This window comes from Pteropus vampyrus, unplaced genomic scaffold, assembly GCF_000151845.1.
Source record: "Pteropus vampyrus isolate Shadow unplaced genomic scaffold, Pvam_2.0 Scaffold301, whole genome shotgun sequence".
In the NCBI taxonomy this organism is placed as follows: Eukaryota; Metazoa; Chordata; class Mammalia; order Chiroptera; family Pteropodidae; genus Pteropus; species Pteropus vampyrus.
The window spans coordinates 389,568-405,590 of record NW_011889082.1 but is presented as its reverse complement, the minus strand read 5'-3'; the positions used below and the strand labels follow the sequence as shown (position 1 = coordinate 405,590).

At 36.8% G+C, this 16,023-nt stretch overlaps 1 protein-coding gene and 1 pseudogene across 1 annotated transcript; one reads left to right on the top strand and one right to left on the bottom strand.

The window, feature by feature from the left end:
• Window positions 1-8,674: 8,674 nt before the first annotated feature.
• On the bottom strand, window positions 8,675-11,298 carry RLN2 (relaxin 2). Its single transcript, XM_011376651.2, has 2 exons — window positions 10,949-11,298; window positions 8,675-9,194 (listed from the first exon to the last, which is right to left on the bottom strand). The coding sequence occupies exons 1-2, from the start codon at window positions 11,148-11,150 to the stop codon at window positions 8,860-8,862; spliced, it is 537 nt and encodes a 178-aa protein (XP_011374953.1). The 5' UTR covers window positions 11,151-11,298; the 3' UTR covers window positions 8,675-8,859.
• Window positions 11,299-12,024: 726 nt separating this feature from the next.
• On the top strand, window positions 12,025-13,952 carry LOC105303189 (annotated as a pseudogene).
• Window positions 13,953-16,023: the final 2,071 nt, after the last annotated feature.

The following is a 16,023-nucleotide window of genomic DNA, read 5'->3' as shown; positions in this document are numbered from 1 at the left end:
ATGCATTCTTTACCAATCTAATTCTTTTCTAAGATTAAACATTTAGTAATTTATCGTTATCTGTATGACCATTTATGTCACTTAAAAATACCTAAATCTCTTAGAAGAATGAAAATACCCTAAGTTGAAAAACAATCGAGTTTATTTGGGCACGAATATCCAAATGTATTTTGTTTGAATTCGACTGTTTTCAAACATTATTTCAATAAGAAAAAAATCCCACTTTGGCTCAAATAGAAAGTTGCAAGTCTTGTGATTACATGTTCACATTTTATTGACAAGATTAATATAAAATTTTATTACTTTTGTATGTACCTAGTGCTCGGTATGTAGAAAATGAATTATGTTGGTTAAATAATAAAACTTTTGTAATCATTAAAAAGTTAATAATATTAAAAGCAATTGACGCGATTATACCATTAATAAAAAAGACAAAGAAACTTCTTTAGCAGAAAAAGGATTAATTTTTGAGAGAAAGCATGACGTGGAAATACTGTATTGTTACAGAACAAATGAAAAATGTTAATGCTAATAATTTCTCATGCTCTAATAATCAGTGGTGAGTGATTTGGACACTGGTAAATAAATGCATCATTGAGACTATACATGTAGATATTGTGAATATTTTAAGAAAAGTTTTGTTGTTGTTGTTGTTGTTACAACATAAGTTAATTATATCAGTAGCTTCCTTTTCCTTTTGTTGGGAAATTAGTACCTCTCTCAAAGACAGCTGCCTCTCAAACCGTGAGTGTTGTCTTCAGCTCCTGTGGCAAATTAGGAATGTTTCCCAACATTGCATTTAAGGTTTCTACATCTTCGTTGATGGAAGATATCACAATTTCTGTTAAGTTAAAAAAATAAAAGGGGGGTAGGAAATGTGGAAAAATATTCATGTCAAGGAGAATCAGGAAAATGAAAAAAATTTTGCACAGACCAAAAAGTAATCATTGCCTCAATATGATTAAACATAAAACAGAATCGGCAAGTTCCCATGACATCTAAACAACTTAGTTTACTTAGAGTCGGGCAGTTCGAAGTACTGCAATGTTACCAAGTTTCTGCTTCCTCCACTCAGCCCTTCTGTGAACTCATCATGATTGTCTTAATGCTTGCATGGTGGTACTTTTGACTTTCCCTGACACAATTTTGATAGATTACTTACATCTGCACCAAATGGAGTGGGACTCGGTGTGGGAAGCCAATGAAGTCTCGAGCAAGGCCACGTAGACTGGAGAACACACGACACACCCACAAGACATACAATCCCCGTCCTCAAGGAAAAACCAATAGAATTCCACAATCCCAGGAAGAATATGTTATTAACATATGTTCACATAAAAAAATTTATATCTTTATGATGAACTCATGGTATTCTATGTTCATTGTATTTTGTGATCAGAAGTTTGTATCATTTTTAAAATTTTTAAACAAGTCAACATAGTTTGGGGATTACTGGGCTCATTAGGTAACTCTCAAAGTATACGTAAACTTTTAAATGCAAATAGGACCACATGTTTATAAACCTCATTTGTTTGTATTCAAAATCTAGTCTGGTTAGTCTGTTCCACTCAGTTAAGCATGAGGGCTTGGACTTGATGGAAGTTCTAGTACTTTTGAAATAAACTAATAAATATTTAGTCCCCACCCTCCACCCCCAAAAGATCTAGGTCCCTCATAATTAGATGAAGGCCAGTCTTCATTCCTCAAATACTAGGCATTGTGTAACTCTTCACATAATACCTATCTCGAGCTGTGGGATGGTCAGAGTCAGTGATTTTAGATGTGTTTTCATTAATACAAGCAGTTTGAGAAAGGCTTTTCAAAACTGAGGTTTTGAAGATATTTTTATAGGTTGACTGACTTTGGAGAACAGTTCGTATGCAATACTATTCTACAAAGTAATTGATTATCTGAAAATGAAGGTTTCTTCCTATGCTAAAAATCTTTTCTAAACATTGTTTTCTATTTATATGTTCTGGATATTAAACCCTTATCTTGTATATGATTTGCAATTATTTTCACTCTCTTGATAGTATCCTATGATATACAAAGCATGAAAGAACTCTAGTTTAAAAAACAACTGAAGAGCGAGGTCACCAAGATGGTGACATAGGTTGTTCTTGATTTTGTCCTCCCTCATAAAAAGAACAACTAACAACTATTCATGGATAAGATACCACTGAGGGAATCTTAGAAAACGAGAGTGAGGCTGAAGTATGCACGGCACCACAGAGATCAAGACCTACTGCATTAGAAGTGTAAGTGGAATGGCTGCATGCTAACTGTATTGCCCTTCCCTCGGGCTAGCAGAGTACCATGCTGAAAGGTTTTCCCTGAGCCTACAGTTTAAGCCTAGGGGTGACATCCAACCCCTCAGCATTGTGAGTCACTGAATAGGAGCTCCTACTCTGGTTTCTCTCCAGTTTAAAAATGGACAAAAGACTTGAATAGACATTTTCCCAAAGATATATGAATGGCCAATAGGTACATGAAAAGATGCTCAACTTCACTAGTTATTAGGGAAATGCAAATCAAAACCACAATGACATATCACCTCATGCCTGTTAGATGGCCATCATCGAAAAGACAAGAAATAATAAACGCTGGTAAGAATGTGGAGAAAAGGCAACACTTGTGCACTGCTGATGAGATTGTAAACTGGCATAGCCACTATGAAAACAGTATAGAGGATCCTCAAAAATTGAAAATAGAATTACCACATGATCCAGCAATCCCTCTTCTGGGGGTATACCCAAAGGAAATGAAAACACTAACTTAAAAAGATTTCTGTGCCCTCATGTTCATAGAAGCATTATTTACAATAGCCAAGACATGAAAAAAACCTAAATGTCCATCATCAGATGAGCAGACAAGGAAGTTGTGGTATATATATACACAATGGAATGTTATTCAACCATAAAAATGCAAGGAAATCCTTCTATTTGTGACAATATGGATAGATCTTGAGGGCCTTGTGCTGAGTGAAATAAGTTAGACAGAGAAAGACAAATACTATATGATCTCATGTATATGTGGAATCTCAAAAGGAAAAATAAAAACAATGAAACTCACAGAAAAAGAGGATTTATGATTATTAGGGTTGGGGATGGGGAATTAATCAAAAGGTACACATTTCCAGTTATAAATAAGTGCTAGGAATGTGATGTAAAATATGATGGCTACAGTTACCACTGCCGTATGATATATATGAAAGTGAATCCAAGAGTCCTCATCGCAAGGAAAACGGTTCTTTTTCTGTTTTTGCTTTTACTTTTTTTGTTACCTATATGAGATGACAGATGTTAACTTATTGCAGTAACCATTTCACAATATATGTAAGTCAAACCATTATGCCATACATCTTAAACTTATACAGTGATATATGTTGATTATATCTCAAGAAAACTATTGAATAAAAATTTTGAATAAAAATTTTTTCAAATTAAAAAAAAACTGAATTCATTTGGATATAAAAATCCAAATGAAAGAGATTTAGTGTCCAGTCTGACTGTTTGCAAAGAATATGTAAATAAGACAAAAAATACCCACTTTGACTGAAGTAGAAAATTACAAGATTTGTGGCTTTGTATTCATGTGGTCTATTGACAATGTCAGATTTGTTGCCTTTTTATGTACCTGGAGTTAGGCAGTGTCAAAGTGAGTTATTGTGTTAATATGATAAAGACTTTATAATAATTTTAAAGTCAAGATTAAAAAGCAATTGATATAATTATACCAATAATAAAAAAGACAAAAAACTTCTTTGGCAAAAAAATATTAACCTGACACAATTTAAAATCCTGAAAGACTCTGTCTTACAGTAAAATGAAAATTTCAAACACTAATAATGATTTTTCATGTTCTAATAAGTGGTGACTATCTTGGACATCACTGAAGGTAAAATCGAGAACACAAATGAATGTATAGCAACTAAATAATTACCATAACATTTAACATAGTATATTTATAACATTTTCTGACACAGATTACACGACAAGATTAAACAAGAACTGCCATAATTGCGATTTCTGTCCTTTATCCTGACTGTTATGGCTTCCTGAATGACTTCCTGCTAGACAGTGATGGCTTCAGTCCCCAAAGCAAATTAGAAATTAATTCCACTTAATCTTTAAGATTTCTATATTTTTGTGGATGGAGGATAGCTGGATTTCTGTTAAATTTAAAAAGTGGACAAGGTGGGGTTGGTGTGAAAAAATATTCATATCAAGGAGAATCAGGAAAATTATAATATTTTTTCATACTAGAAAAGGAAAACATTGCCTCAGTATAATTAAACATCCAAACAGGACTGCAATGAGCCCTGTTTTACCTCTTTTGTGGCTTCCCTCTTCTCCGCACCGATCATCCTGGCTGCCAGGAGGTAAAGGGCACCGAGTCTTTCTCAGGTAGGGCTATTTGCTATTCCCACATATTTCCCTCCTTCTGGTGAGATCCCCCATGAGACTCTCTCAAGAAAAGCAAGTTACAAGGGAAAGCCCAAACTTTTAGGCACCAACAACCTCAGAGTTAGGGCTGAATGCTGGCAGACAATGAAGTCTCCAGCCTTATTGTTTCTCCTGTGGACGCTGCTGTTCTGATTGGTCCGCATCCCTAGGGCAACAAATTTGGGAAGCGTACATGGGCTGAGGATGAAGGGGTGGGAGCGCTCACCGGTGGGTGGTCCAGGTTCCCGTGCCAGTTTCTCTGGGATAATGGAGCTCTTCCAGAAACGGCGCCCACAGAACTTGTCTGTTGTACTGAGAAGAGGATTGTCACATAATTGCTTAGGGAGAAATTTGAGCGAGAAGACTATAATCTCACTGGGGGAACTGGCTAAGTGGCAACTAGATTTCCAGCAGGTGGGGAATCCCGTATCTGATCTCTCATGCTCTGGGCCTTTCAACCTTCCAGTATAGACTGCATCTGCTTGTGTCTACTGGCTTCCATCTGTGTACCAATCCAAGTTCAGGCTACTTTCCCTGCCTGCTTCTACCAGGATTTTATAGCCCTCGCCTTACCACTTCAACCTTCATACATGGGTGAAAGTGATGTGTCAATGTAGATTCACTGATTGTAACAAATGTACCATTCTGGTGCTGGATTTTGATAATGGAGAGAAGATATGATATGTAGGGGAAGGGAGTATATGAGAAATCTCCATAACATACTCAATTTTGCTCTGAACCAAAGACTGCTCTAAATGATAGTCTATTTTAAAAAAGTCAGTGGCAGCACACAAAATTTTATTTCATTTAAAATAACATTTTGTAGAATCTTTACTAAGCTGAAATAATGCAATGAAAAATGAAAAATTATTTAAAAATAGATTGAAGTCTGTCAGTTCAATACATCATGATAACCATAAATCATTTCATGTTCCTATACAACTTTTTTTTTACATCTTGGGAATGTTAGTTTACCTAGAGAAGCATTTAATTTCTTTTGCAGGGAAGACAATGCACAGGAGTAACTGAGTAGTTGATAGAATTAATATACAGTCTACGTTGTGAAAGATGAAGTTCTAAATATTTAGCATTTTTTAAAATGACACATTTCATAAATAGTATATCTATTTAACCTAAAAATGCAAAAATTTCCTTTTGAATGTTACATAGTGTTTTTGAATTGTTTTTATTTTATCCTTTGCAGTTCTGTGATTAGATAAAATAATTTACTTTAATATTGTTATGGACTGAATGTTTGTGTACCCTCAAGGTTCATATATTGAAATCCTAACGCTGTGTGATGGAATTAGGAGATGGGGCCTTTGGGAGATAATTAGGTCTTGAGTGTGGAGCTCTCATCAATGGGATCAGTGCCCCAATCACAGGGACCCCAGAGAGCTCTTTCACCCTTTTCCCACCGTGTGAGGTTACAGTGAGAAGACTGCAATCTGTAACCCTGAAAGGGTACCTCATTAGAACCTGACATGCTAGCACCCTGATCCTGCACTCCCAAACTCCAGAACTGTGAGAAAGAAATTATTTATTGTTTATAAGCCATCAAATTTATAGTACTTTATTATAGCACCCCAAACTGACAAAGAAACATATCAACTTAGCAGACTAGGACAAGTATCAGCTTAGTTCTATATAAGGAATAATTGAAGAATGCAGTAAGAATTATTCAGACCATCATTTATGGCATATCTCATATATACTAAGCAAAATCTTAGAGGATACAAAAAAGACATTGTCTTCAATTCATGTGGGTCAGAAACTGTTTGGATATATTTCCTGTGGCCTGACCGCCTTCACGCATGAGAACCAAATGAAGCATCTCTAAGCAGACAGAAGGTCGGAAATGAGAAAGGGGGAAAGGATGCACATTTGTTGCATGCTTATTGTGAACTAGGCACTTTAGATGTAGTCTTATGAAGTCCTCACAACTGTCCAGTGAATTGGCCATTCTCCCATTTTACAGAGAGATGAAGTAAGTTGAGAGTGGTCATATAGTTGTGCAGAGCACCTTTGGCTAACACACGTGCCAGATGTGAGCTTACTAGGTCACAGGGAAATCCAACATTCACAGACTTTTGAGTCGCAACCAAAGGCTTTGTATATCCTTAAAAGAAAATTATTGAAAGAAGAAACAAAAGTGCCATGCACATATCTAGCAAGTGCTGGAGCTTGATTTCCCACCCATGACTGGTTTCCGAAGCCCTCTTTCTTTGGTTCCATTGTAACCCTTGGATACAGCTCGAGTTGGAGTTAATCTGCATGTTGAAGGTGAATAAACATTAACTTCTTTAAAAGTCACTGTAGGCACAAGAGCAATAAGCATGAACAAAGCTATAGGTTGACTACCTCCTTTCTAGACCCTTCTCCCTTGCTTATCTCAACTTTCTAAGCTGTAAGTTGTAGAAATGATTTCTCAGTGTCTCCTGCAGGTGTAGTGTCCATGTGACATAGTTCTGGCCAAAGCAAAATAAGTACACAGGTGGAGGTTTCTGACAAAGCCTTTGCTTTTCTGATCCAGGCACTAAGCTTTCTTTTTTCTCATTCTTTCCCTGCCCGAAATAGGCACACTGAGACCCAGAGTACAGCAATCATTTGGGGACCATGAGGAGAAAGGCCTATATGCTGAGCACGGCTTATTGGAAAGGTGGGAAGATACTGCTGCTATCATTTCCATGCTAGACAGGGTTGGATGTTTACTCTATAGGTATTTTAAAGGTACTCTCATGGGGTTTTATATTATTTACAAAGAACACAATCCTAACTGATAAATATATATAAACGGTAATTTTTTTATACAAGAGATAAATTAAGCGTACAATCATTAGTTTCTCATGAGAGTTTTAGGAAGACTTTAGTACCACAAAAATCAGATATCTTAACAATGTCAACTGGGTATTTAAGTGTTTATAGTAGATGGTTAATCACAGATTATATCTGTCCCACTAAAAAAGTGACCATATCATCAGAGGTAATGAATGCAGATTCTGGACCGGGGCCCTGCCTCCAGGGCTTTTGTGGAGGAGCAGATGAGGGACATGGGCCAGGACAGAGTCTGGGGATATGCCTCCAAGGATGCCTCTTTGTCCTGTCTAGGCTGTAGATTTTCTGGTCACTGCCCTTGTTCTCCTGGGTTGGACTTTCCATTTCAAATAGCATTCTTCCTGGCTTTGTCCAAGATGTCATATGGCCGCTGAGATTCTGCAGCCATTTATGAAGTTTTACAAGTTGGCCTTGGTGAGAACTTAATAAACCTTAGAGGTCTGGTTATTATTAATCATGTATAGGATTTGAAATATGGCAGTTGCTGTCTTAACCTCTTTAAATTCTATTTACAGACATTTGGTGGAGATTTACCTGCTATTTGAGTGCATTTTCTATAAATGCTGTCTGATATTTTATGTGTGTGTAAGTTGAAAGAACTGGCTAAATACTAAGATAACTTTGTTAATTTACTATTCTAACAAGTTTTCATATCAATTCACAATTACTTTGTTACAGAAATGGTTTGTAAATTCTAAAATAGTTAATATAAAGTATATTCCCTTGCTAAACCAGTTCTTCTATAATATGACACTGAGTTGTTCATCCTCTTCTACATATTTCTATTCATTTTCTTCCTTAAAAAATATAATTTACTTTTCAGTGTCTTAGATGGTAGAATTAAGAGAAAAACCCTAGTTTGAAAAATGCTTGAGTTTATATAGCCCAGCTGAATTAAATTGCTTTTGTGTCCAACTGATTGCTTGCAATTATTAATTCAATACAACACACAAATCTTTTAAGATCTATTAGAAAAGCCTAAATTTTATGACTTTTATATACCTGATATAAGAAGTAGTATCAATAAAAACATTTTGGTCCACTTTATATGCCTGGTGTTAGGCATTGTGTAAGTTGAATTATTTTTCATTTTTTCTTTTGCTATTAAAATAATTTGTTTAATATTAAGTAGTGAAAGAATATTTGGATATTGGGTCTAGAGGAAAAAGTGAGTGACAGGTAATAATTTATCAGATACAAATTTCAAAAACAGACTTATCCATTCTCACTAATGCAAGACAGTTTTACTATGCTATCTATTTAAAAACAATTTTTTTAAGTTGAGTTGTGTGTAAAGTGATAAAGATTTTATTGTCATTTTAAGTTAACAGCATTAAAAAAGCAATAACATAATTAGTCCATTAATAAAAAACAGAAATACTTTTTAGCATAAAAGTATTTATTAGCAGAAACTACAATAATGCAAGGAATATTTTCTTACACACAAAATTAAAAACCCAAACGTTACTAATAATTATTCATATTCTAATAATCAGTGGGGGTGAGGGAGGCATCGATGAATGTGAATGCCTGGGAGAATACAAATGATCATTAGGTGAAGTACACAATTAGCTTTATCTCAGCAGTACTGAGCTAGCTCTTTTCTGGTACAACCAAAATTACAACACTTATTAGCTACGCCAGCCTTGTTTCTTTTTGTAGTGAAATGTTTAGCTGAGGCTATCTTTTTTAATTCTGAAAGACTTTTGTCTTCTGTTTCACTTTGTCGATTAAGGATAATTTCCTTAAATTCTTCAGAGTTAAGATTTGAATTCTTTAATGCAGCTTGTTGTAGCTCTTTCAATGGTGCCTGCCTCTCAGAAAGTGCTGTGTTCAGCTCCTGTGGCGAAGCAGGAATGAATTCCAACATGTTTAAGGTTTTTGCATCTTCGGTGATGGAGGACGGCATGATTTCTAAATTAAATAAAAGGGGGAGGAGAAAATATTTATGTCAATGAATATTAGGAAAACCACAAAAATTTGCAGACATAAAGGAAAGCATTGCCTCAATAGAATTAAACATCAAAACCATCAGCAAGTATCTTGATACCTAAACAACTTAGTTTATTATAGTTGGGGAGCCTAAAATACTACAACATTACCCAGGTTCTGCTTTAGTCCACTCAGACTCTCTGTCATCTCTCCTTGTGTCCCTTTAATGCTTTCATCAAAGCACTTTGACTCTACCTGACATACTTGAAGTCATCTTAATCATCGAAAACACTCAGTTTAATCACAGATTAATTTCTCTTACCTAATTTTTTTCCATTACTAAGTAAATTCTGAGTTATGATAATAACCCTTGAATAGCACATTAATTATTTTAAACTGTTAGATGTTCTAGGGTGGAAAATTACTGCTTCCAGATAAAGTTTAAAAGGCAGAATTTCCAACTGCTCTGATCTATTAAGCAGGAGATACCAGTCCCTTACATTCCTCATACTTCTACTATTTAACAATTCTCCTCCCCAGAGTATTTACTCCAAATCAATTGTACTTCACATTAAATAAAGAAATGGGTTAAAAGAATACTAACCAAAAAAATCACTGGCTTTAGGAACAGATTAGTATCTGTTGTGTGAATGTACTGACTAATGTACCTTGTATGGGTTTTGTTCGAATGTTGTGGATCATGTACTATATAAGTTCCATGTGTTCCCTAAGAAGGGAGCTATAACTCTGTGAAAGTTTTCATTGCTACTTAAACTTAGCCTCCAATTTGCCTTTATAAATGCTTATGACTAATAGTGTTTTTTAAATATTCCAGATTTGAGCTGCATTCGATTCTGAGATTTTGCTTTGAAAGATAAGCCATTGCAGCTTCCAAATGCTGGGTTTTTTGTTCTTTTCAGCTGTGTTTGTCTGAAGGGCAAACGTCCCTTGACTCTCTGTCTCCTTCAGTTTCTCCCATAGGCAATCAGGCCCTTTTCTTTCTTTTCAATCCCTTCTCTCACAAATGAACTTCGAGACCCAGTTCAAAGAGGTGGGAGGCTAGGCTCTCCCCTTTGGTGAAATTTACAAAGAAAATTAAAATTAATATAAAAGAGGAAGTTTTCGATGGCGTGGGCCATAGCCAAGCTTTTTTACAAAGGAGAAGAGTCTTTAAATCTATGGCCCTTCATGTTTACCACTCCGGGGTCCTATGGGAAGCCTCTGAGTTCTGCCCCATGCCCCTCAGACAAGCTTCATTACTAGCTCACACCTATTTGGCCCCTGTCCTCTCAGTCAAGATGCTCTGTCCTTTTTCCCCAGCCACCAGCACTCCCGCGGTCCGGTCCACATACCTTGATTCTGAGGTCCGGCCCCAGTGAGCCCTGCCTCTTGCGGGCCTTTGGGCATCCCTACTTCCTCTGTAGCTTCTCCCTTTTCTCCACCCGGTCACCCTGGCTGCCGCGAGGTGAGAGGTACCAAGTTCCCTCAGGTGAAACCGTTTGCTGTTCCCGCTGCTTTCCCTCCCTTTGGTGAGATCCTCAGTGAGGGCCTTCCCAGAAAAGCAAGTTACGAGGGAAAAGCCCAAACTTTTAGGCACCCGCAGCTTCAGAGTCTGGGCTGAGCTCAAGCAGTCAATGAAGTCTGGAGCCCAGCTGTGTGGGCTGCCGTTCCAATAGGTCAGCAGCCCGACGGCAACCAATGGGAAATGTGGAGCGGCTCCGGGCGGGAGCTCTCACCTGCAAGCGGTATAGATGCCCGCGCATTCCGCTTCAGGCTCGGATCCATTCTCCCCACTTTGGAAGAGCCGCAGATTTTGATCCAGAGACGAGCTAATTCTCTGCCGCACATCTTAATCATGTCTTCGCCTTGGACCTCTCTGGGAAGTTGGCTCAGTAGCAGCCAAACTCCTAGAAGGTGGCACAAGAACAGGTGCGGCATCCCGGACACAATCTCCCCTGTTCTGGGCGTTTTAGCCTCTGTCTCCTGCTGGCCTCTGACTGTGTGCCAATCCTGGACTTCAGGCTGCTTTCTCTTGGCTCCGCCAAGCTTTTATAGCCCTTAGACTACCATTTAGATCTTGAGTCAGTGGTCTAAACTCCGCCCCTCCCTTTCCCCACCCACCTTGTAATCCAGCACCTACACCCCTCACTCCCAGCTTAGGTTTATCCTTCTCACCTTTCCTCCATTTGTCCAACCTTCTTGGCCCTTTTCTGGTTGTATTTTTTCTCTTTTCTTATCCTCAAGCCATTTTGCATACTTATGGAAAGTTCTTCAATATTTGAAAACTTTCCTTTATTATAAAGCTAGGCAGGGCCATTGCACTAAATTATGTCAACAAAAATAAAATAGAAATCATTCATATTCATATTCTCATAATCCAGTGTTTTCCAGTGTGAACATTTGCAGCATAACCTTCTAATCTAAATAAGATTATAGTTAGATTAATTGGTATCGGGCATATTAATCCATAAATATATAATGAGTGAATAGATTAATTGTTGACAAGAGAGGGAGAACTGATGAATATTTATTAAAATCCTCGCAAAAACATTAAAATTCTCAATGCATCACTTTAGGCTTGCACAATATCTTAAGTTTACCAAGAACTTTTCCACTGACTTTCCTTCAACTCCTCTGGGAGGTAGTTTGATAATAACTGGCTAATTGAGTAGTTTAAGATTGTATTAAGATTTACTTGAGATTGTATCCTATATCTCTAGAGATGGATGAACACACACAAGTGCACGAGCACACACACAAGCACACACTCACACATGAACAACCAAAACAGAAAAGAAAAGGGAAAAAGGCAATGAAATCTCACAATTCCAGGAAGAAAATTTTGGTAGCACAAGTTACAGAACAAAAATCATATTTTATATATACACACACACACACACACACACACACACACACACACACACACAGTCCTTGCAAAAAATAATACATTTGCAAAGCTGTCCTTCAAAGTAATTGCTTGTTCAAAATGTAAATTTTTGGGGGGGGACTAACGTTTTATTTTACGTAGGTGGTCTTAGAGTTCCCACAGCTATCTAGTTAGGTGGCCATTCTCCCATTTTACAGAGAGAGAAAGCAAATTGAGAGTAGTCAAGTAACATGTGCAACTTTGTCTAGCACACGTGCCAGATACATGCGCTTACTCTACTCTTAAGGTAACAGGCAAATGCAGGATTTACAGCCTTTATAGGCACAACTGAAAGACATTTTGTGTTCTTAAAACAAATAACAAAACAAACCTTGTTAAAGATATGTACACATAGGCATTTCATATTCTTAAAACAACAATAAAAACCCCCAAAGAATCATTTTAAAAGACAAAACCAAATATGTGCCCCAATAGCCAGTTCTAAATATTTTTGAAATTACTTATGCCATCCATTTAGGGACTGGTAAATAATTTGATATTATAAATTTGACTAATACGTTCAATGCCTATTTCAATAGCCTCTCAGCTGCAGTTTGCCTTCACCTCTGAAGGGACACACACTCATTTACCTATGGGGTACCTTAGCAGCCTTGCCATCCTATACAGTCTTTTCAAGCAAGATATCACTTATATCTATCTTTCTCTAGGAGCACAGATATGACATCACATTGACAGTTTGACATACTCACTAAGAACATACAAATACTCATGAAGGAGCTCACAAAAAGAGGACAGGCCATTTCCCCATACATGGTGCTAGGGCCCTACCACCTCTGTTAAATTCCTGAAAATTATGTGGCAAACAGGGCTGCTCCATCACTGACACTGTCAAGAAACAGCTATTGACCCTCTTAACACCCACAATGTTGATATAAGTCCAACGTCTTTTAGATCTTGTTGGGCTGTAGAGGCAATAGTCTATATTTACAACTTTTACATAATCTCACTGATGTTATAACAAATCAGCCCACTTGGAGTGGGGCCCGTTCCAACAAAAGGCTCTAGAATCTATCTACTCCCGTTAGTGCCCTCCACGCTACCTTCTCTGTAGAAGCTTCAGTAACTTTTCTCATGCCTCCTGGAGTCTATGGACCATTTAAGATGGCCATAAGTTGCCTATGGACTTCTGATGCAAGAAACTACCCTCCAAAAGCCCTGCCTTATACACCATTAGAACAGCAATTGCTATTAACTTAACCCAGTTTGTCAATGGGAGAGGTGTGATCATCCAGCCACAAAAAAGGGATTATGGTGTCCAGCAGGTAAAGGAGGGTACTGACACTTTCAAGGCAAAAGTTAATATTGAAGTACAGTTGGCTTCAGAACTAGCCATTGCTGCAATCAAAAAAAAAAAAAAAAAGATGTTGTTGTTACTACAGCCTTCTATGATACAAGAAATGTGGAAATTTTATGCAAATCTGTTCCATTCTTTCTGAGGAGACAACACATTCCAAAATGAATGCTTCCACTTGAAGCCCCAGTCCCCCATATTACACAGATCCAAAGAATCGTGGTTACCTGGCAGATCTTGCCAAATTTCCTGAAGCAAAACGAACTTGCCAAGAAGCATAGATACATTTTACCTGATATCACTAAAGATGAACTCTTAAAAAATGCTTAGTACTTGAAAGGATTCAACACAGATTTTCTTTGGTCTTGCTCCTGGATGGGTGATGAATAAGGCAGATAGGAAATTCCTAAAATATATAGATCTGAATCTCCTCAAGTATTACAGCTCACGAATTCCCTTCCAAGAAGGCAGAGTTGTAAACAAGTACTGGAAAAGAGAATGAAAATATTTCTCATTGCATTTTCTTAATTTCTGATTCTCTAGATTTTTTTGATGTTTTCTGTGTAATAAGCTCTCTTTGTCCCCCTCCATTCTTCCCTCTTTCACTTTCCCTCTCTCCCTCTTTCCCTGTCCCCCACTATCTAAAATTAAACATGCAGTAAGTAAGGACTGTATAGAGGATCTGAATCCGTGGGTTTTAGCGCAAAGATACAAGCTTTTTGGTGATCTGCCAAAGGAAAATTTAACTTTTAGAATATTTCTAGTCTATTTTTTAAATAATCTTTTTACCCAGCTCTTGTCTAGTTGTTGAATATCAGAATGAATGTGCAAATGGAATGAGACTGATTTGTAGGCCTGCTCAGTCAAGGTTAGAATGGTTGCTAGTGAACTGATGCGCCCTTCTTCTTCAGTAGCCTCAAGGAAGCTCTGCTACCCAATGTTAAAATGGTAATCCTTCAACTCAAGATGATTAAGATGTGGGATGTGAGTTTAAGGTTTCAGACTGGTGAATGGTTTCTAAGCAGTATGATATTTGCTAGCAGAATTGAAACAAAAATTCCAAGCGAATCTATTTTGTCAACTCTAATGCACAGACAATGATTTAGTCATTCTTGAAGAAAGTAAGTGTTCTAATTGTAATTAATATACATTTACTTATTTCATAGATATTGAAGACTTCTGTCTTTCGGTCATTTTACATGATGTTGAGAAAACAGTTCAGTGAGTATATAAGCCATTAAACAATTGGTAATGTGAAAATTAATGTAAAAGATTCAACAAGTAGCTTATTTAGCTTTACAAAGATATGTTGTATCTAAACTGTAAGAAAGCTCAGTTTATCTTGATGTAATTAGATCTTGAATAAATCATGATAATTTTTACACAGTAGAAATGAAGTGATTCCTGGCTATGTGTTTTCTTAAAATAAAAAAATTTAAAAACCTAAAAAAAAAAAAAGAGCTAATGTCAGTAATAATAAGAATATGCTAATTAATATGGTGAAAATGTGTATTATAGAAAGGGAAATGTATTTTATAACTTGTCTAAGGTTCTAGACAATTTTCATTATTAAATTCATTGGAGTGACATAGGTTAATAACATTCTATGAGTTTCGAGTGCACAATTATAATCATCTGTAATTGCATTGTGTGCTCAACACCCAAAGTCTAATCTACCTCTGTCACCCTATATTTGACCCCCTTTACCTTCTTCATCCTCCTGCCATTGCCCTTCCTCTCTGATAACCACCCTTCAGGTGTCTATCAGTTTGTTCGTTTTGTTTGTTCTTTGCTTTGACCTTGAATTCCTGCTCTCTGCTCACTGGCATTGCCAGAACAACTCACTAAAATACTTTTCTCCAATCAGCATAAATATCCTTTTGTGAAATCCTCTATATACATATTCTAAATAAAAAGATCTGGCTTATAAAATTAATACCATTACCGTATAATTTAAAAGTAATTTTGTTTCGCAAATTTTAAATATATGTATTAGTCAGGTAAAAAATGTTAAAATTCATTTATTTCACTCTCCCCTTCTATTTCTGAATAATCTCTTGCTAAATCCATTAGAGAGGCAGAACAAAGGAGGTATCCATGCTGGCTATTTGAACTTTCCTTTTCCTAACATTCCTATTCTAGTAGGAAATTGATATCTCTGCTTGAATTGCTGAAGAGAACTTATGAAAGTTAGAAGTTGATTAGACCTCCGCTTTGCCTGCCTCGTTAGACTTTCAGGCTGTTTCAGAGGTAGTGGGCTTGTCTTCAGCCTCCAGTTCAGACAAGGAAACTGGATGGAGAGTCAGTCTAGTACCCTGTGTTTCTCATGGCTACTGAATTCAGAGAAGTAACTATCTAGAAGCACAAGTTGTATCAAACCCCAGGTATATTTTTATTATTGCTACTTTGAAATAGGTAGCATTAGTTGGACTTCTTTCAAAATTTTTAGTTTCTTGAAGATGAAAAGAAAAGCATTCCAGAGGCCAAGTTTTCTCCAGAATATTTTAAGAAGATGTGATATTGTCAAGTATCTCAGAATGCATATGGGGTTCCTAGTTTCTCTCTCTCTCTCT

Bases quoted from the DNA above. Each gene is read 5' to 3' on its own strand.
- RLN2 (XM_011376651.2), bottom strand. From the start codon at position 11,150: ATGCCGCACCTGTTCTTGTGCCACCTTCTAGGAGTTTGGCTGCTACTG. The intron at 9,195-10,948 runs GTGAGAGCTCCC...TATTTAATTTAG, and splicing joins GGCATCTATACCGCTTGCAG to AAATCATGCCGTCCTCCATC.